Here is a 19,018-nt window from a genome sequence, read left to right on the forward strand (position 1 = left end):
GCAATGCAGCTTTTCTGACCCTGGGACCCCGTCTCCTTCTAGTCTCTAGCTTCCTTTATGTAAAAGCCCTGTCTGCACCCACTGGACAAAGAAAGGAAAATAAAACCACTCAAGACTTGTTCTTCATGGGAGAGGGACACACCTCAGGCCTCTTCAGTGTGCTGTTTGCTTTCTGAGGGGGCCCTCAAGAATGGGGAGGGGACGGGAGGGTGCATGGAGCAGCAGAGGCTGGTGGTCGCAGCTGCCCAGTCTGTTATATCTTTGGCTATGGTTGTCTGGAGGATGCAGGGCCTATGGGCTCAGCTTCAGCAGGAGCTGCTATTCCAAAAGCATCCAGTCCCACTTGCATGGGACAGGTGCCCCAAGAGTACGGTCCGTGGGCAACACCTCTGTAGGAACTGCAGTTTCTGTAGGCAAGTAGCTGCTCTTGCTTGCAGGTAGCGGTTCAATGCACCAGATTTATTCGCAGCTCCGAGAGGAGCTGGCAAGACCCAAGCTGCCTTCTCTCCTCATTCTGAGCTGCAGTAGGAGACTTGGAGGCTTGTGTCTGGACTGCTTGAGTTTAGCCATGCTGTGTATTGCAGATATGGTCTGATGCCATGTCCGATCTGCCTGGGAGACCCCCAGGATCCCGTCACGCTGCCATGCGATCATGTCTTCTGCCAGAACTGCATCAAACAGTGGCTAGCACCAGGCCAGATGATCTGTCCATACTGCAGAGTCAACCTCCCAGATGCCTATAATGTAACCGTCTCCAAGGAGCTCAGGTATTTCATCTGTCCCATAAAAACCAGTGTCGTTCCCCCTGTATCAACAGACACGTAGTCATGTTAAGAGACCCTGATCTTCATCCCCAGACAATGGTCTAGCTAAGGCTGTCATGATCATGATTCATTTTCCTCTGCTGTGTATTGTGAATTCTCTTGGTTTGAAACTTGCATTTGACCGTGGAGAATCCCATGTTGCCAGTTAAATTCTCCCTGCTCCTCGTGTTCGTCTTGGCTTTACCCACAGTGCGGTTGAACTAGGCCTGCGGCTGTCCGGGTGTCTCGGTGACCCTGTTTCTCTCACCCTTTCCTCAGTGAGGCTATCCAGAAGAACGCCAAGTTTCGGCAGATGTGCAACAGCTTCTTCATAGACCTGGTTTCCACCATGTGCTTCAAGGACAATGAACCGCCAGAGAAGGACGTGATTGAGGGGCTGTTAGGGCTGCTGTTTGCTCACCGGAAGCCTTTCACAGTTGGTATGATGGGTAAGTCCTGTCCTCCCTGCTGGGCTCAGCCCCCATGCTGAACATGTCTTCTCGCCTTTCTCAAGCCCATGAGACATGCTCTTTCTTTCCCCTGCGTGCAGAGCACCAGGCCGTGTACACAAAATCGCTCTCCCCGTTCGACGACGTGGTGGACAGGACGCCCGTCATCCGCTCCATCGTGCTGAAGCTGCTATTGAAATACAGGTGAGGGCTCTGGGGTGGGTGGTGGGTGTGCTCGGACTGTGTGTCTCCCTTCTCAAGCCAGTCCAGAGCCTCCCTGCTTCTCACGTGTTGCTCTCAGAGGGGTGGAGCGTCTGCGGTTTGAACCTGCTCCTGTGAAATCCCATCTGTGCCTCTGAGGGGGACTTGAACAGGTCACTGTACATCCAGCCAGTCCTCACCTGCCTGTCAACTACATGCATGTGCTCTTGGAGTAGAAGAATGATGCTGACTGCATCCGGATGCACAGAGAAACGTTCATAACTATGGCAACCCCCCCTCTGACGCGCACGGACGTTGAATACTGCTTCCCATTTTCAAACAGATGTTTTTTCTTTAAATGCCCTCTGTGTGAGGCTCCATCTGGCATGTAAAGAGACTGCCTCATTCAGAGGAGCTGCCCTTTGATGGCTTGGTTATGCCTGCCAAAGACTTGATATGGAATTTATCATATGTCTGTGCTGAGAAACCATCTGGTAGGCAAATGTGGTGGGTTACGTACAGAAAGGAGGGAGCCTCATTAATAACACAGGAGCTGACTTCTCTAGCACGGGGAGTAGTGAGAAGGCTTTTCTCTAGGCAGACTGCATGCGACTGTCACAGCCTCAGGCTCACGCTCTGTTCTCTCTCTGCCGGGTGCAAAGCCCTCTTCGGTGCCCTAGATTTGAGCGCGCCTTTGGAGGTGGCGCAGGAAGCTAGATCTGAAGGTCATTCAGCAGCTGAATTTGGTGGGTGATGGTCCCTAACCCTCGTTGGGAGCTTGCTGGCTCTCGAAGAGGGTCTGATAACAGCAGCTGACTGAAGTTATATAGGAGCCTGCTGGTGTCTGGTGCAGCCCTGGTGCTCGCAGCTCCGCGGTGCCCCTTTGGATGGGTCAGAGATGTCCATGTCCCCTGCCAAAAGCCGTCACGGCCACCCTCTCCATCCCAGCAGCGCCTTGACGTGACTCCCTGTCCACAGGCTTTAGCAGCTTACGTAGGATCTCGGCAGGGTGCAGTAACACCGGGTCGCTGGGTTGGTAAGAGGAGGTTTCTTTGTGCCGTAGCTTCGAGGAGGTGAAGGACTACCTGCAGGAGTACCTGAGGCAGGTGGAGCAGAACCAGATCCTGGGCAAAGACGACAAGTCGGAGCTTTACGTCCTTTTTGTCAGCTGCTTGGAGGTAGGCTCACTGGCTCCCCTTCCTTTCCCAGGGGTGGGTGGGGACATCTTGGCCTTCAGGAGTCCCATGTAACACAGACCCTTCTGGCAGCCTGGGGGCTCCCGTCCACCATGTGCTAGCTGCCCTCCTAGAAAACACAGGAGAGAGTTAAGTCCTAAAGCTCTTCCCACCTCCACCCTGCGGTGCCCGCTCCCCGTTCGCCCTGCATTTGAGCGAGACCCCATGTTGCAGCATTACCAGACCTCTCCCTTGCTTCCTCCCTCTGCCCCAGCACTCTCCCCGATCGTGCAAAAAGGCTCAGATCGTAGCACAGACCTAAGCTGCAGCGGCCAGGGGCAGGGAAGGAACAGGGTGGTTTCCTCCCCATTCACTTCTTCTTTTTCAGGATTCAATGTACGATAAAACTGGAGCGTGCTCTGAGAAAGAGCAAACCCACTCTTTGCGGGAAGAGGCATGTTTTCTAGTGAGATACCTCCAGAAGAGCAGCCAGAAAGCCAGGAGGGAATCCTCTATTAGAAACCTGCAAGCAGTGGCCAAGGTCCGGCTCTGCCTGGATAGGGCTGCAGAGCTGCTCTGTGAAAGGCATGGATGTCAAGGTAGGTTGGGATGGGCGTGGGTGCGTCTGCTAGAAGCGTGAGCGGAGCATGTAAGCAAATCGTAGCTCAGGCTTCAGCTCTGCTTTAATCCTTTCTCTCTCTCATGTGAGAGCAGGGCAGGGGAATGAGGGCATGCCGCGTTATTGCAACAGGAGCCCATTCAATCAGAAATAAAACAACCAACGTAGCCCGTCCTGGGGAAACAGCTTAGCAAGAGGCGAGACGCTGAACTTGGCTGTATTCTCTCCACAGAGCGGGCCTCAGAGAAGCGGAAGTACCTGGAGGCGGTAATGAGGTTTTGCACGCACGCTGAGAATGACTGGTACCGCATCTACCTGGTCCGGAGACTCGCCAACCAGTACGGGATGGAGTGTGCCCAGCGGCTTGCCAATGAGGCTGAGTCTGGTTGGATATTTCCCGAGGAAATTATTCAACAGCAGGTGAAGCATACCCATCTCCTCTCCCGGACTGACCTTCCTGCAGTGTTTGTGTCCCGGGGGCAGTTCCCATCCCTTCTCTCAGCTCGTTGTCCCTGGGCGTGATGTGTTTGGTCCTGTCATTGCCACGGAGCCGGGGCAGCTCTGAGTGCAGTGATCTGCACCTGCCTTTGGAGAACAGCATTGCTTCCTTGCGCCGGGACTTGGTTTCCGGTGCGGCAGAGCTGCTTTCCCAGTGCCACAAGTATCCAGGGAACAGCATTCACCGTAGATAGGTGGGCTGCCTCCCTCTGCACAATGCAGGGTCAAATGAACCACTCCCGCAGGGCACTTCTGCTTTTCACCAGCTGCCCCGTGTTCACGGCTGGGTGTTTTGTTTGTGGCCGCAGAGGGAACAGCCCAGCCAGATCGATCGGTACCTGGTGTGCGGCGAGAGCTACCGGGTCCTGCGCGACGCTGTGGGGAAGGCGATGCTGGCGTGCAAGATGGAGGGCATTGCCGCAGCCCAGGGGGTAAGGCACTCCTCTGAGAGCACAGTGCTGCAGCCAAAGGGGAGCTTACGGGGACCCTTCGTAGGTCAGCAGGGCTTGACTTTTAGGGGATCCCACAAGCTGTTCTCGCCTGCCTCTGCTGAGAGACTCTTCTTTGCTTGCTGGGAGAGGCAGATCTCTCGTCCCCTCTGACGCTCTCATGCATTGTATGTAACTTGTGGACTATCCCTATCTCCTTTGCTGTCTGCCAGCCACCTCGTCCTCACCACTGCCGACCTCCCTCCTAGCTCATCCTGTCCAGCCCCTCTGGGGTAACTGGTACTTCCTGCAGTCAGCTGGCAGAGATGTGTTCTCACACAGGCCGCGCGTCCTTGCTTTGTCTTTCCAGGCTTGCACACCCTTGTCTCTTACCAGGGCACCCCAAGAAACTTATTTCCTTGTTTTATATTTTATCCTTAAATGTGTCCAGGTGGAGAAGGGGGTGTTTGCCCTTGGGTGTGACAAAAATGGGCTAGTTTATAGATTCGTAGGTGTTAGGGGCTGGAAGGGACCTCTCGAGATCATCAGGTCCAGCCCCCCTGCGCTTGGGCAGGAAAGATTGCTGGGGGGCAGATGACCCCAGCAAGGTGAGCATCCAGACGCTGATGTAGGACATGACTTTCCCTCCTGCTTTGGCCTTCCTATATGTCTCACTGTCTTCGACTGCGAGCTTTCTAAGGAAGGTGGTGAGTCTTCCTCTGTCCACGCAGCACCTAGCATCTCGGGGCCTCTGCCTGCTGCAGGAATGTAAATATTTAGTAGTTTTCAGGCTTGAGTAAATATTGGGACAGGAGATGAATGGCAGGTAGACTGAACCTGCCAGGAAATGGGAACAAGTCAGCATGACTGGTGTTTTGGGTGCCCGGTGATGTTGTCTGGGCCTCCGGCAAGGAGGAACCCAAGAAGACATCCATGCAGTCCTCCAGCGGCAGAGAGGGACTGCTAGGCCGAGATGCACTGTCCCACGTGCAGCTTGCACTCATTCCCTTGCACGCCAGCTTCTGTGGCAACGGGTGATCTGAGCCTTCCGGGGCTGGTGGGAACATGCACAAGAGAAAGCTACAGATGCAGCTTCTGCATCCACTGCCTGACCTGCTGCTTTTCCTTCTCAGGCATGTAACAGCCCCAAACCTGCACAAGCCGTTCACCTGCTCCTGGCCATTTTCCGAGAGGTCACAGTTCTGTACGGATGCAAGAACCCAAGTCTCCACCCCAAGCAGGAGGTGAGATGCTGGCTCCTTTGGCAGCTTGTGAGGGGGAAAGCAATGCACTTGGCTGTTCCTGAGCAGTGGGGGCAAACTCTGGGTCACAGTCGTGGGAAATGCCCTCTCCTTTGCTGCCCCGCATGTCTGAGGGCATCTGGGCAGAGACTGGCTGGTGAGAAATCTGAGCACTTAGAGGATTACGTGGCTCCCATCCCCGTTGCGTCCTTGCGGTCTTGATGTGTAGAAACCCTCTCGATGCCCGCACGAGGTAGGGAAGTGAGCTTACTGCCTTTGACAAGTGGCAGATCCCAGAAGGTGTCTGGGCTGGTAGATTTGGGCACCTAAATGTCTTTCTGGACCTGGTCCTTGGCGACTTGCCCAAAGTTGCATGAGAAGTGTGTGGCCGAGCAGGGGGCTACCCCATGTCTCCCCCCTCTGAGCTGATAGTTCAGCCCTAAAGGCATTTTCCCCTCTGCGGTCTGAAGGGTCAGCTATAGTAGATAGAGTACCGTGTCCTCCTCACCCCAGAGCTGTCGCGCCTGACGGTACAGTGCACGAAGCAGTTGCCGCCTTGTGCTTACTTGGCTTCTTGTCCACGCTTGCCTTTAGCAATGCGACGCTCTGACCAAGTTCATCCAGAGCTGTGAAGCCCTGGCCTCGGCAGATCAGAAGGAGTTTGCAGCTGCCCTGGTGCTGAACAGGATCCCGTCGCTGGCCCTGAACCCCCCGCGCTTCAGCTGCGACGGGACGCTGATCGAGATGGCAGTTCACATGGCTGCCGTCCTGCTGTGTGGGCAGAACCCGATCCTGGAGCCCCTGAGGAACCTGGCCTTCGATCCCAGCTCGATGCAGGTGAGGGGAGTGGGCTTGTCTGGAGCTTTCCTTGACCTCCGAACTTGGGGCTCTCACGCAGTCTGCACCTGCATCAGGTGGCTTTATACTGCGGCCGTGTCCCCCAAGATCTGAGCTGTCCAGTTCATCTCATCTCTACATCAGTGGTCAGCATTGCCCGCTGCTCATCATAGCACATAAGAAAACTGTTGGAGGATTGTCCTGGGGAGAGCTGACATTCAGGGAGTGATGGCTCCTGGCAGCACGGAGCGGGCTGGGGGGTCATCCTTTCTCTCTACCCCACAATGAAAAAGGATGCAAGGAGCCTGGCAGGGCCCCCCCAGGCATTTGAGCTGCAGCAGTGTTTGGTTACGTGTTTGCTTTGGTCCTCAGCGTGCTTTCCTGCCTACGATGCCTGAAGACCTGACAGACCAAGCCATGGGGTGGGATGGAATGACGCAGCTGCACTGGTACAGTGAGTATCCCCAAACAGCTGCTGGAGCAGGGTGAGATTCGATCGGTTATTAAAAACCTGGGGAAAGGCCAGGCTGCCTGGGAGGGGTTGCTCTTGGGAGAGTCCTGTCCCCCAGGCAGGGATACCTCGGCTGTCTTTGCAGCGTGACTCAGGCCACGTAGCTCAGGGTCAGTTATGCCCCACATTGGCCCAGGCGCAGGCAGGTTCGAGCTCACGCTCCCTTGGATGCTGTCATGCAGAAGTGCAAGTGTCGCCCGAGTCTGTTGGCTGAACGTGGCCCTCCTGGCTCATTGGTATCGCAGCTTGGAAACAAAACTGCATGCCTCTCCAAAAGCTTGCCAGGCCCTATTGCTTGGGCTTGCAAAGCCCCCAGAGCTTCCCTGTCCTTTTTTTTTTCTCCTGTTTCTGTTGGTACTGACAGAAGCACTCCTGGCTTCGGGGCAGGCAGCAACATGATTTGTTTGTGCCCATGAACAAGATCCCCGTCCATTGGAGTTGGGCATCTTGGCTTTCCGAATACAAGTGCATGTAGAGGGTAGTCATTGGGCTCACAGGACCATCCTGTTGCTCACAGCACCATTCTGTTGTCTTCTTTTTCTCCAACAGCATGCGCGAATGGCCACCCGTGCACTATTGGAGAGGTAAGAGGTTGGGGCGGACAGTAGCTTTTTTTTCTGTAAGCTGGTTCTTTAAACACTACCCACGTGGCTTTCTTTGCTGTTAGTTGTAGCCCATTGTTTGGACTTTACTAATATTAGCAACTTTTAGAGCACTGCACAGTAAAATGGCCATTGTGCTGAGCCTTGCAATGCAGCCTATATCAGCGGAGAGTAGCTTTCTAATTAATGGGTTGCATGTTGGATTCATGTCCTGGAAAGGTGCTTCTGCCTTCAGAAGCAAGTTGTGATTTTGATGGACAGACATGGATTAAGGTTCTTTCTATTAAACCACTGTCTTGCTTTTCACAACTGTCTTATTTAAAAAAAAAAAAAAATAATAACCCACCTTAACCATCTCTCCACACCGCGATTGGGCTTTGTCTCTGTTCACACTGTGTCCCTGCATTGGAAATGCTGCTTCCCTGCATGTGTCTGGAGTTTTGTTCATGTGTGTCCGTTCCCTTCTCTTTGCCAGTGCGGTCGACCCATGCAGGTCAGTCGTTGCATCGAGTGCAATGCTGAGATCGGAGGTTCAAATCACAAGTCCCTGCCAGGCTTTCAGCCAATTCAGTATGTTTTGATTTCTTTCACCTCTTTTGCATTGTAAGATGTGATGTATTTTATGTTCCACTTTTCTTCAGCAGCCGTAGCCTGACCTTTCAGTATGGAGCGCCTGCCATGCCAGAACATGCTGGGGCTGGGATTTGCCCTTTCCCCCTTTGGCGCAGCCTGGTTGGCATTTCCCAGCACTCTTTAATTTTGGGCAGAAGGCATTCAGAGAAGCATGTACTTTTGTTGGCTACAGCCTACTTTATCAGGTGCTACTGAATGGACCTTTTAATGCAGAGAGCGCCGGTCTCTGACCTACCTGGAACATAATGACAAATTGTGACTCTTAAGCTAGCAGCTGTGTGGTACCTCTGCATGAAAGAGGCTTTGGGCAGAGGTGCCCTGGGGGAGCTGGTAGCCCCCACCTGACAGATGAAGGGAATCGGGCTATCCCAGTGTGAAATGTGCTGGGGCAGTAAATCTGTTGAGACCCCTCTGCACATCTTCCTCCCGCCCCTGTCAAGGGCAAGGTGCTTACCTGGCAGCAAGGCCTTGGTAGAACAGGGTTTCCAGCTGGTCTTGCTCTGCTGGTGCGTGTGTCTGAATGCAACATTCACTGTGCATAATTTCCTGCAGGCAAAGGACTGACCGGACTCAAACTGGCCACGTACTCGGAGACCCCAGAAACGGAGATGTGCTCGGGGTGTCTGAAAGGGCGCTGTCCCCTGTTGTCTGTCTTGTCATCCGCTTGCTCATGCACTCGGCGATGCTGCTGGGAGCCACAAAAGACCCCCAGGTATGAGACACTGTTGGCGATGCCTTCCTGCATAGAGGAAATGCCAAGGGGGAGTTTAGCAACATCTTGCCCACCAGTCAGTGCTGCCTCCACCTTCCAGCACTGGGTTTTTGGCAGGTGGTTCTAGTCCTTGCATAGGCTTGGCTGATGTACCGTGTTTCCAGGCTGGAGTCATAAAACAGAAGCGGGTCCCCCATGGACCCAATAGCTTGGGGGTTAGGGGATTCATGCAGGATGAGAGGAATAAGCTGTGACCCCTCCTCGGCTTAAGGGGCTTTCAGCCTGTCTGCTTCCCTCCTCAGGGCTACGGCTGATACTATTGCTCTTGGTAGGTAGTGAAGCAGACACTCTGTGGATGGGTGTCCCTGCCCAGCAAGGTGCCTGCTACGTTTCAGCCACAAAGTGGGGCTGGGGAAAGGATTGTTCCAGTCTCCTATGACGGGTTGAAACAACCCCATTGGTTTGTTGGGAACCTTCAGACACGCGAAGTCTTGTGCTCTGAATGGTTTTGCAATGCCTTGAGGAGGAGAGGGCAGAACAGCACTCCCAGTGTTAACTGTGACTTGACTCTCACCTAGGTAGACCCCCAGCACAGGCCTGCCCAAGGGCGAGGCTCCAATAGGAGCGACTGATGCAGCCCTGAAACTGCGTCGGACCAGAATGGTGCGCTGGTCACTCTCTCACTTTTGTCTCATTTTTGTTCCTCAAGTCCCTGAACAGGATAGTTAAGCCGCCAGTTCCAGACCCAGTGAGTTTCTTCCTGGCGCACATGCAGAAGGACTTGACCCAGCTGATCAAAACGCTGGGGAAGAGTGCCGATGAGACTGTCAACGTGGTGCACGTCATCCTGGGCAGCCTCTTCAAGGACCCCCACGAGCACCCAAACCAGTGTAAGGGAAAGAATGGGCAGCAATGTGGAGGCCTCCCTCAGGGAACTGTTGCAAGCATTGCACTTGCCTGGCTTCTCCATCAACTGCATGAGCTTGGGTAGGGATCCAGGGCTTTCTCCGAGACCAGGTCCTTGGTACCCCGTACAAGGCTGCTGGTTGCTTCCCTCTCCTTTCTTCCCAGTTGCCCAGGGCTGAGGGGGGCTTGTTAAATTACTACTTGGGCTTGTTGCATGCCTAATTGCACACTTTCCTGAAAGGGCCTGGAGAGGATCAAGAAATGCAGCAGGTTGTATAAGTCCCAACAAGTCACGCATTGTGATGTGTACACACCTCCTCCAAAACTAAAAGCATCTGGGGAGGCAGCTGATGAAGGATGATCTTTAGGGGAATCTGCATCTCGGGTCATTATGGGCTAGCAGCAGATTGCACTGTGGGCTTGCAAAAGCAAAACCTTAGTGCTGGAGCCCAGGGCTGGGAGTCCAGGCTCCACTGTCTGTGCTTGCTTCTTCCACTGTCTTATGCAGTTACTTTGGCAAAGCCCCTTAACCTCCTTGTATTTGTGTGGCCATTTGGAAAATGTCTGTCTCCCTTTCAAGTGAAACAGGTGGAAATTTCTGATGCCCTGTTGACTGTGCAGTATTGTGCTGGCTGGACCATTTGGCAGGGGTGGGTACCTGTCTAGGTCTCGGGGTCCCTCATACTGTTAGTGGTCCTCACATGCCGACTAGCTCACAAGGATGCTGTGCCTCTATGGGGAGATCCTGGGAGTTTGAGAAGCCAGCCTGTTCCCTCCTGATGCCCTGTAATGGTAACATGCGGTAAATGCTCCTCTTGCAGGGCCAGTTGGCTTTGACAGGACGCTCTCCACCAAGCAAGCGAGAAACACCTGGGAAGGAATCATTGCAAACACTGTTGTTATTCCTGAGTTAAAGGTGAGACCTGCTTCCCATCCCTGGGTGTCCATCCAGACATGCACCCAAGCTGCCTGCAGGCTGTTCACAACTCAAAGCCTCTGCCAAATTACAGACCCACATCCAAGTATGAACCCAGCCTGTTTTTGCCTTTTGGAGGACACAGAACTGCCTGCCCAGGCAGGAGGACTCGGTTGTGTTCAGCCATGTCCTTGCACACCTTTCCTTTCCTGTGGTATTTGTCAGGCAGCCACCTGGGAATGGGGCAGGCAGTATCTGGGACGCAACCGGGATCCGATGGCAGGAAAAGAGGTGTCTTGAGCCATGCAGGGAAGTTGGGGAGTCAGGTTAGCTGTGTGGCAGCATGAAGCGCCCTCTCTGACCTTCCCTGGGACAGCACATGGGGAACAGGAGCTGGGAGTTGGGGGAGAGTAAAGGGAGAGTCATCGGGCCGGTATCGGGGGTTGCTGTTTGCCTTGCCTGTGAGTTTCTGAGCCTGTCTAGGGTGACTCCCTTCCATGTCAACAGCCATTGAGCCACCAGGGAGAAGTGGTCTTTCCCCAGGAGCTCAGGCAGGCAGGATTGTTGCAGGATTATTTCTCTCTGCAGAGGAGCCAATATCAATCTGCCCCTCTGGCCAGAGACACCCAGGGCTTGACCGGTCCATGTTCCTCTGCTCTTCCTCGGAGCAGACGGGCAAGGGTTTGATGCACTGTCTTCTGCTCTGCAGTGTTTGGACCGCACCCTTCAGGATTTAAACGGGCAAATCAGCACGGACGAGAGGATCTGCTCCAGCCCGGTGGTGAAAATCGTCTACGGCGACCCCACGACCTTCCTGAGTCGGCTGCCCACAGACAGCGCTGTGCACTGCTCGAAGATGTGGAGCTGCAGGAAGAGGATCTCGCTGGAGAACCTGGGGCACGTGGTGCAGCAGCGGGACGGCAAGGACGCCGTGCCCCTCCTGTGGAAGTTCCTGCAGAAGGTGAGTGTGCCCAGGTCTGCGCTTGCGTCTCTGGAGATGCAAGGGGTTGAGACCCAGTCCCTCATTGCTACCCAAAGGGAGGCAGCCGGCTGCACGTTGCACCTCTCCTCTCAGCTCTTTGATGACTGTGGTGGGCTTGATCTGGAGAAGGAAAACTGCTGTCAGCTCCTTGTCAAGAGCAGGGGAACATCATTATGCATCAAGGCTCGTGGGCACTTTGAAGTGCCTAAATCACAGAGAAAGCAGAGGCGTGTTCAGTGTCAATGCTTTGTCTCGCAGACATCAAGGGAGTGGAAACTAGCTTGCCTCCCCAGCTCCCAACTGCCTCTGGTTTAGTATGAAACCATGGTGTGTGAGCATGCGTCCCTTTTAAAGAGGGAGGGGAGAAGGAGAGCAGAAGGCGCCTTTCCTGCTAATAGCGCAGCGAGATGATTAGATGTGCGGTCCCTCTGCTCAGACCTGGGCTCTGCCAGCATGCGCATCCCTGTGGGAGCCAGCTCTGCAGAGCATAAAGCAGGTGTCTGGTACTAGTTCTAAGGCAGGCTAGGACCGGGCACCGGAGATAGTTCTTGTACAGGATGCAGGATACTGGGGCAATGAGCCTGCCCCACAGAGCAGATGTCGCTGCAGGCAGAGCCTGGAGTAGACTGGGGAGCCATCAAGGTCGGCTCCAGGTGCCGTGAGTTGCCAAAGTCCCTTTAGAGGTGATGCATTCTCCACCCAAGAGACAAATGCGCAGTTTCACTCCCTGTGCGTGCTCCGTATCGGAGGGCTCCTGGCTGATGCCCTCTGCTTCCATCCGTAACGTCGCAGGTGAAGGCTGCAGAGCACAAGCCGAGCCACCTGAGCTTTACCTGGAGACCTGTGGGACCTTTGCTCACCTGCCCTGCCCTTGGCAGAGTCTCAACCCCCCACCCCAGGCACAGCGGCACTGTTTGCTATTGATTCCTCTCACCTCTCTTTCCAGGAAGGGGAGCTGCGACTGGTGAAGTTCCTGCCAGACATCCTGGCTCTGCAGAGAGGCCTGGTGAAGAGGTTCCAGAATGTCACGGATGTGAAATGCTGCACGATGCAAGACTTCCTGAGAGAGTCCCACTCAGGTAGGGCTCTGCTCCAGGCTGGTTGAGGTGGAAGGCTTCCAGGGGGTAGATAGCAAAGCACAGAGTATTGGGGAAACTGCAGGCAGGGGCTGGCAGCCGTGGGCGTTATAGGGTGAAGGTGGATGGTCCTAAGCAGAAAAGCATATTATGAGCCCAGTAACATGGACAACATGCCTTGGCCCCACAAGGCTACTCACCCTTTTGCTCTCTTGGTGCCTGGAAGAGTTGTCCTGGCCTTGAGAGGACAAGAGTACACATGGCTTGCACAAGAGCTCTCCTGGCCTCCCCACGGGCATAAGGAGGGGACAACGTGGGCAGGCCAGGTGAATTATTACTACAAGCTCGGTGAGGGCAGATGTGAGATCTCAACCATTGTGATGGCCAATACCTTCTAGCAGAGAGAGTCTAACAGCCACAGCTATTGCTATGAGGAAAGTTGTCCTAAACTTTTCATGTAGTTTTAGCTCTGCCCAGTTAGCCCACGTCCCCTAGCGTGCTGTGAGAGCCTAGGCAGGTGGGATGGGGAAGCCCGACAAAGGCCAGGAGGAAGCGTGCATTGAGGTTTCCTTTTCCTTGTGTCCTGTAGATGTGATGAGGAATCTGCTCCAGAGCCAAGTGACCACATTCCTGTCAGTGTGGAATAAGCTCAGGAGATCCTTGGAGACCAATGGTGAGTGTCCTGCTCCGCTTGTCTTCTCTCCCAGGCTTGTGAGATGGCTCGGTGCTGGGTGAGCCTTTTCTGTTGCTCTTCTCATTGCTGGAGTTGGAGCCAGAGGCCTGACCTAGGCACGAAGGGCCTGGTAATAGAGGACTTGGCTTCCCCTTCCAAACTCTTCCCTGCCTTGTCATCCCCTCCTTATGCCCGTGGGGAGCTGCCAAACCAGCCGTGCCCTACACTTCATCCCGGCTGCTGGACGACAGACTCCCTGGGCCCTTTTGGGGGCAAGAGCTGAGCGCAGTGGCTGCAGCCCTGCCTTGACTGGTTTCTCTGCCTCTCCGCAGGGGAAATCAAGCTTCCCAAGGACTACTGTGATGACGACCTGACCCTGGGGAGCCCGTTCGAAATCCTGCTGCCGCGCAGGCGGGGGCTGGGCCTGTGCTCCACGGCTTTGGTCAGCTACCTCATCGGCCTGCACAACGACTTTGTCCACAGCGTGGAGAAGCACACGCAGGAGGAGAACAAGTATGTGGCTGTGTGGCACTGCTTTCCTCTGGCCCCATCCTGCTCCATGGCTCTGCTCGTAACCCAGCCAGTGGTTCCCCCTTTTCCCAGGTACATCATCAGCCCCTCGGAAGTGGCCGACCTGCACGTGATCAGCTACGAGGTGGAGAGGGACCTGATCCCTCTAATCCTGTCCAATGCCCAGTACAGCGTGGAGAAGGGCGGGGAGACGCTGCAAGAGTTTGACCTGGAGAAGATCCAGAAGCAGGTGGTCAGCAGGTTCCTGCAGGGCAAGCCCATCATCACCCGCACGGTGAGGAGCAGGGAGGCCTCTGGCTGCCTCCTCCCCAGCCGCCCGGGGCAGCGTGGCACGTTGTGCAGCTGGGGTGGGCTGTCTCCAGGCTCACCCCAGGCTCCCTGCTCTCTCCCGACAGGGGATCCCCACCCTGGTGTACAGGCACGACCGGAACTACGAGCACCTGTTTAATGACATCAGGAACAAGCTGAGACAGGTGAGTCCCTGAGCCTGGAGAAGCAGCGAGTGGCCAGGGAGGGGCTGCTCCTACCTGGAGAGCATGGGGTGTTCCCCCAGGAGCTGAAGGAGCCGGTCCCAGAGCAGTTTAACCCATTTGTGTCCCCATTACACTCCCGTGCATAGACCCTGCCTCCCAAGCCAGGATCTATGGTTCAGCTCCCTGTACTTCTGGGTTTTACCCCTGTATTTGGGACATCGGGGTCCCAGCAGTGCAAGAGGAGTGCCACGGAAGGCTGTGGCCCTGTGATGATTCCCCCTGTCCCTCCCATTGCAGGACTCCCTGCCCAACGCCACCATCGGCATGATCACCGGGGAACTGCAGTCCTTCAATGACATCTGCGAAGCCCTCTCTGTCATCGATGTGGTGCTGGGCTTCCTGGCCACAGCCGGCGGGGACGCGGACATGCTCCTCATCACCTACGTCCAGGACGTGCTGCAGATGGGTGACACGAGCCCCCCTGTGCTTCAGGTGAGCCCCCTGACACGGGTCAGTCCACATACACTACAGGTCCAGCTGGGCTGGTCTCTGTAGCCCACCTGCAGCCCAGCCTTAAACACTCCTGGGTGCTGCAGAGTGGGTTGGGAGCTGCTTCCCTGCAGGCACACAAGGCGTGTAGACTCAGCCAGCTCATGTTTTAGATCCTCACGGGAGGGCTGGGGGCAGGTGTGCGCTGTGAGGAGGTCCCTTGCTCTGCAGGCCCCCACCAGGCTGCCAGGAAGGACAGGGCAAGGAGGCAGAAGTGCTGGGCATGAGGCTGGCACTGAGCCCAAGGAAAAGCAGACAGCAGGAAACACCTCCATTGACGCTGGGCTGCCTGGCACTGAGCAGCATTGCACATATCCCTTCTCTCCGAGGGAGAGCACGGCCTGCGGACTGGTCTCTGCTATCCCAGTTAGATTCAAGAGGCTCAGTGTGGAGACGGGGGGAAGAGGCGCTGTCTGCTCTCCAGGACACACATCATTAAATCCACCCTCCAGGCCTCCTCGCCCCCTTGCCAGAGGTTTCAGGAGCAGGCTGCTGGCGGCAGATGGAAGCTGCCTGCTGAAGGGTGCATGGGTGGACTCCAGCTCGGGGGTCGTGGCAGCTTGTCCCGAAAAAGCCCGTTGGGGACTACTGCTCGGCCAGCACCAGCCCCATCCTGGTCTTCCTCTTGTGCTCCTATCCAGCTGAGCCTCGGGGCTCTGCTGCAGCCCCAGCAGGGAGGGGGTGAGAGCAAGGCTTCCAGGCCGACATCCTCTCATCCAGTGCCACTTGCTTCCTTCCAGGCGCTGAGCCGGTGCAGCCTGAAACACAGCATCGCCCTTTGGCAGCTCCTCTCCACCCACAAGTCAGAGCAGCTGCTGCGGCTCAAGCAGGTAAGAGCAGCTCTGAGGCCGCGGTGTCTGCTCGGAGTTGTACCTCCCCTCCCAATGCAACCGCTCATGTGGGCACATCTTTTTCCCACTGCCCCCAGGACCCCTTTGCCGACATCAGTGATGAATACAAAGAGGAGCTTGGAGCAGAGGATGCAAAGCGTCTCGGTGCCTGCCTGGTGCAAGCCGGGCTCGAGGCTTTCCTGCAGGAGCTGCACGAGATGATCGTCCTGAAGCTGAAACACGCCCAGGCTGGGAATGAGTTTAACTCCAAGTGGGGGTAATGGCCGGCATAGCCCTGAGTTAGGCTTCGCCCCTTTCTGTGCACTTTCCAAGGGGTAGAGAATTCCCCCCGTTTGTGCCTTCCCAGTTGCATGGGAAGCACCTGCGCTGAAAATCCAGCCGGTGCTAAGAGGGGAGCTGGAGTCTCCACCCATGGAAGTTTTAAGTGCAAGCTTGACCAGAGCTTAGTGGAGCTGGTCCAGGCAGGGCTGATCCTACCTTGAGCAAGGTGTCAGACCAGATGTGACCTCCTGAGAGCCCTGCCAGGCCTATTGCTTCTATGATGTTAAGACATTTTCCTCGCCCTCTGACCCAGGTGACTTCTTTGTGCTCGCACACTCAGTACAACAGAGCAGCGTGTCTGGTGTCACTGGTTTCTGGAGCAGGCACTTTGAAAACCCAGGCATAGCAGGCAAATGTGGCTGGCTTCCCATGCACAGCTCCGCTCTTGTACCTTAACCCAGAACTGCCGCCCTCCCCACTGCTTCCATCTTAGAGCTTTTCTGGGGGACTGCCAGCGTTGTTTGACCCTGACCTGCAGCACCATTTAGCTCTCCTCACTATAGAAGATGTGTAATGCTGCAGGTTTATCGATGAATGCTGATACATATATTAAAACAAACTGTGGCCCTCCAATGTGCAGCTTAAGTTCTGTTAGTAACTGTACATTTCCGTTTTTTTTTTTTTCCAGGCTGAAAGATGCATTCATTTCCTACCTGGAAACAAAAGACAGCGTCATACCTACAGAGCTGGAGGAGCTGTTTCCAGAAGACATTCTCCTCTCCCAGTGCATTGCTGCCTGGAGAGCAGCTGCTGCCCTCAAACGGGATCGGAGAGTAGGTTAATACAGCAGAGAAATGGAAGATCACAGAAGGGCAGCACCGGGTCTCGCCATAACCTGCTGAGTTATACTGATCCCTCCTCCTTGGAAGGTGAATTCTGGTACCTCCGATGCTTTTCAAGTCAGTGAGCTGCTGGCAGTTCAGCTGCCTCCGCTGTACTTGATTCAGGACCAAAATGTGATGCACAAGCATCGAGGGTTTGATGCATCAGAAGCACAAAGGTTTTGGGGAACCAACCTGTGTACAATACTGTTTCTTAAGCCTGTAATGCAGTTGTCTTAAACGTTCTGGTGCATTTGAAGGGTTAAAAAAAAAAAAAGCCATTCCCCTTCACTGACCTGTCCAGGGAGGTATCCGTGTGCATCTCCTGGGCGACTTGGCAAGCCATAGTATAAGCATGTTCTTTCTGCACATTTTCTGTAGATATAATGACGCTTCATATTCTCCCTTGCTGTCAGTGTTTTCGTACTTAGCAAGAAAATGAGCCCGATCCTATCACCAAGTCTTCTAAGCTTCCCCATTGTAGTGATACCAAAACTGTCATCTTCAATCCAAAGAGACACGTCTTCCCCTCTGACGGGATAGCTTCGGGCCCCCTCGAACACCCCGCGAGGGGTTGCAAGGAGCGCGAGTGAAGCCGAGAGCTTCGGTGAGAGCGCACGTAGACAAGGTGGAACAATGCATTTCAGCACTCAACCAGGGAAGCTGCTCTTGTGGCTGCTTTAACACAATGTGATGTGGCTCTGGTTGTAGTGATGTAACTACCTCAGCACCAAAACCACTTCCTGCTCCTTTTTTGGAGGCCATACAAATATGGTGCTGAGTGGCTGCTTTTTGGCATGTGTGTGCACTGCAGAAACACATGCACTTGCACATCAGGGCTCAGCCTTTTTGTCTGTGTCGAGGTATGTTTACTGTCATGTCCATCCTGGGATCCCCAGCTGAGGACCTGGTCTTCCCCTCAATCCCTTTTTAACATCTTTCCTGTCTTCTTGGGCTTGGGCAAATGTCATCCCACACTTTTGGGGGGTTTTTTGTTTTTCCTCTCACATGAAGAATCTGCAGCAGTCAGGGGCCACAGTGAGTTCTTGCTGGTACAGGAGCACAGTTTGTGATTGTCAGCGGACCCATGTTTTCCTTTAGAAAACCTCTCAGGCCAAACGTTTTGTAATTTCAGAGCCAGAAGCTAGGCTTGAGTAAGTTCCAGATTTTCAGATCAAATTGAGTGGGAAGTCGGATCTTTTGAGATGTGCTATATTCACAAGCCTTTCAAAGTGAGAGTATTCTATAAACCACGCGCTCACTTACTACATTTGAGGATGTCATGGTCTCCCTTGAATATTGCACGTCCCCAAGCCTGGGTTTACCGAGCTGGGTTACATGCATCTGAAAAGCGCTGTATTGTGAATTCTCACTAGGAGAGGTAGTTTGGGTTCCCTTTGCAGGGAAGGTCCAAGCTTTGCCCTAACAGTTCACTGCCATTTATTGATTTGTTGCAATATTGTTATTTTAACCAGTATAGGGGGATTGGATCCCTAAAGACAATTGCGGTGGTTTCCCCATTGCGAGCTGTATAGGTGCCAGTTAAAACTTGCTGTTTTCTCCGACTGCAGACTTAATATTTCAAGTTGCCTTTTTAAAAGGTGTTGAAGACGGGAGCCCGCTCCTAAATGTCTCAGGTTCTCAGTTTGGACAGACCCCAAACTAAACTTCTAGTAGCAAATAATGCACCGGTGACTTTTCCAGTTGCTGTTTTGTTGCTTTTTCTAGGTGCCTTAAAGAGTTACCGGTATGGCATCGTGCCAGATGCAATTCTGTTCAACTGAGCTGCTTTTACTTTTTCGAAGGATTCTTTATACTGTTTTATGATAGTTGTTGCTATTTTTTCTTGTCTGGAAATCTTAATAAAATTGTTCAGAAGAGTTTATCACTAATAAACAAGCTTATCCCCATTTACTTGCCTTTGCTGCTGAGGATTTTATTGCTAGTTTTCTTCTCCCCCCAAAAAACGAGCTAGCTGTCCGTGAGGAATCTTGTAAAGAAAACCAGGAGCAGGGGCCTCACGCCGGTGCATTTCCAAAGGCTGTGACTTGGATGACTACAGGTACTCCTCACTTAACGACCTATCTGTTTAATGACCGCACGGACTTACAACCAGCTCTCCGAGCAGTCGGTACGCCGAGCAGGTAGGTCGTTAAGTGGGGAGTACAGTACCTGTATCGTGGAAACGGTGTGCTGCAGGTTCAGCACGG

General features: G+C 54.1%; 1 protein-coding gene across 3 annotated transcripts in view; it reads left to right on the top strand.

The window, feature by feature from the left end:
* RNF213 (ring finger protein 213) overlaps positions 1-18,722 on the top strand; it is a 62,273-nt gene extending 43,551 nt beyond the window's left edge. For all 3 annotated transcript variants that reach the window (XM_019482935.2, XM_019482936.2, XM_059731956.1), the window contains 25 exons: positions 585-767; positions 1,083-1,252; positions 1,354-1,456; positions 2,517-2,631; positions 3,017-3,227; positions 3,480-3,667; positions 4,054-4,176; positions 5,307-5,417; positions 6,009-6,251; positions 6,624-6,705; positions 7,312-7,346; positions 7,840-7,934; positions 8,550-8,709; positions 9,419-9,599; positions 10,437-10,531; positions 11,241-11,492; positions 12,460-12,592; positions 13,179-13,262; positions 13,595-13,775; positions 13,866-14,067; positions 14,189-14,266; positions 14,564-14,758; positions 15,556-15,645; positions 15,744-15,922; positions 16,616-18,722. In XM_019482935.2, coding sequence (XP_019338480.2) covers positions 585-767; positions 1,083-1,252; positions 1,354-1,456; positions 2,517-2,631; positions 3,017-3,227; positions 3,480-3,667; positions 4,054-4,176; positions 5,307-5,417; positions 6,009-6,251; positions 6,624-6,705; positions 7,312-7,346; positions 7,840-7,934; positions 8,550-8,709; positions 9,419-9,599; positions 10,437-10,531; positions 11,241-11,492; positions 12,460-12,592; positions 13,179-13,262; positions 13,595-13,775; positions 13,866-14,067; positions 14,189-14,266; positions 14,564-14,758; positions 15,556-15,645; positions 15,744-15,922; positions 16,616-16,769 — 3,643 coding nt within the window. In that variant the 3' untranslated portion in view covers positions 16,770-18,722. The remainder of the gene's footprint in view (positions 1-584; positions 768-1,082; positions 1,253-1,353; positions 1,457-2,516; positions 2,632-3,016; positions 3,228-3,479; positions 3,668-4,053; positions 4,177-5,306; positions 5,418-6,008; positions 6,252-6,623; positions 6,706-7,311; positions 7,347-7,839; positions 7,935-8,549; positions 8,710-9,418; positions 9,600-10,436; positions 10,532-11,240; positions 11,493-12,459; positions 12,593-13,178; positions 13,263-13,594; positions 13,776-13,865; positions 14,068-14,188; positions 14,267-14,563; positions 14,759-15,555; positions 15,646-15,743; positions 15,923-16,615) is intronic.
* Positions 18,723-19,018: the final 296 nt, after the last annotated feature.

The sequence above is a fragment of the Alligator mississippiensis genome, chromosome 8, assembly GCF_030867095.1.
Source record: "Alligator mississippiensis isolate rAllMis1 chromosome 8, rAllMis1, whole genome shotgun sequence".
In the NCBI taxonomy this organism is placed as follows: Eukaryota; Metazoa; Chordata; order Crocodylia; family Alligatoridae; genus Alligator; species Alligator mississippiensis.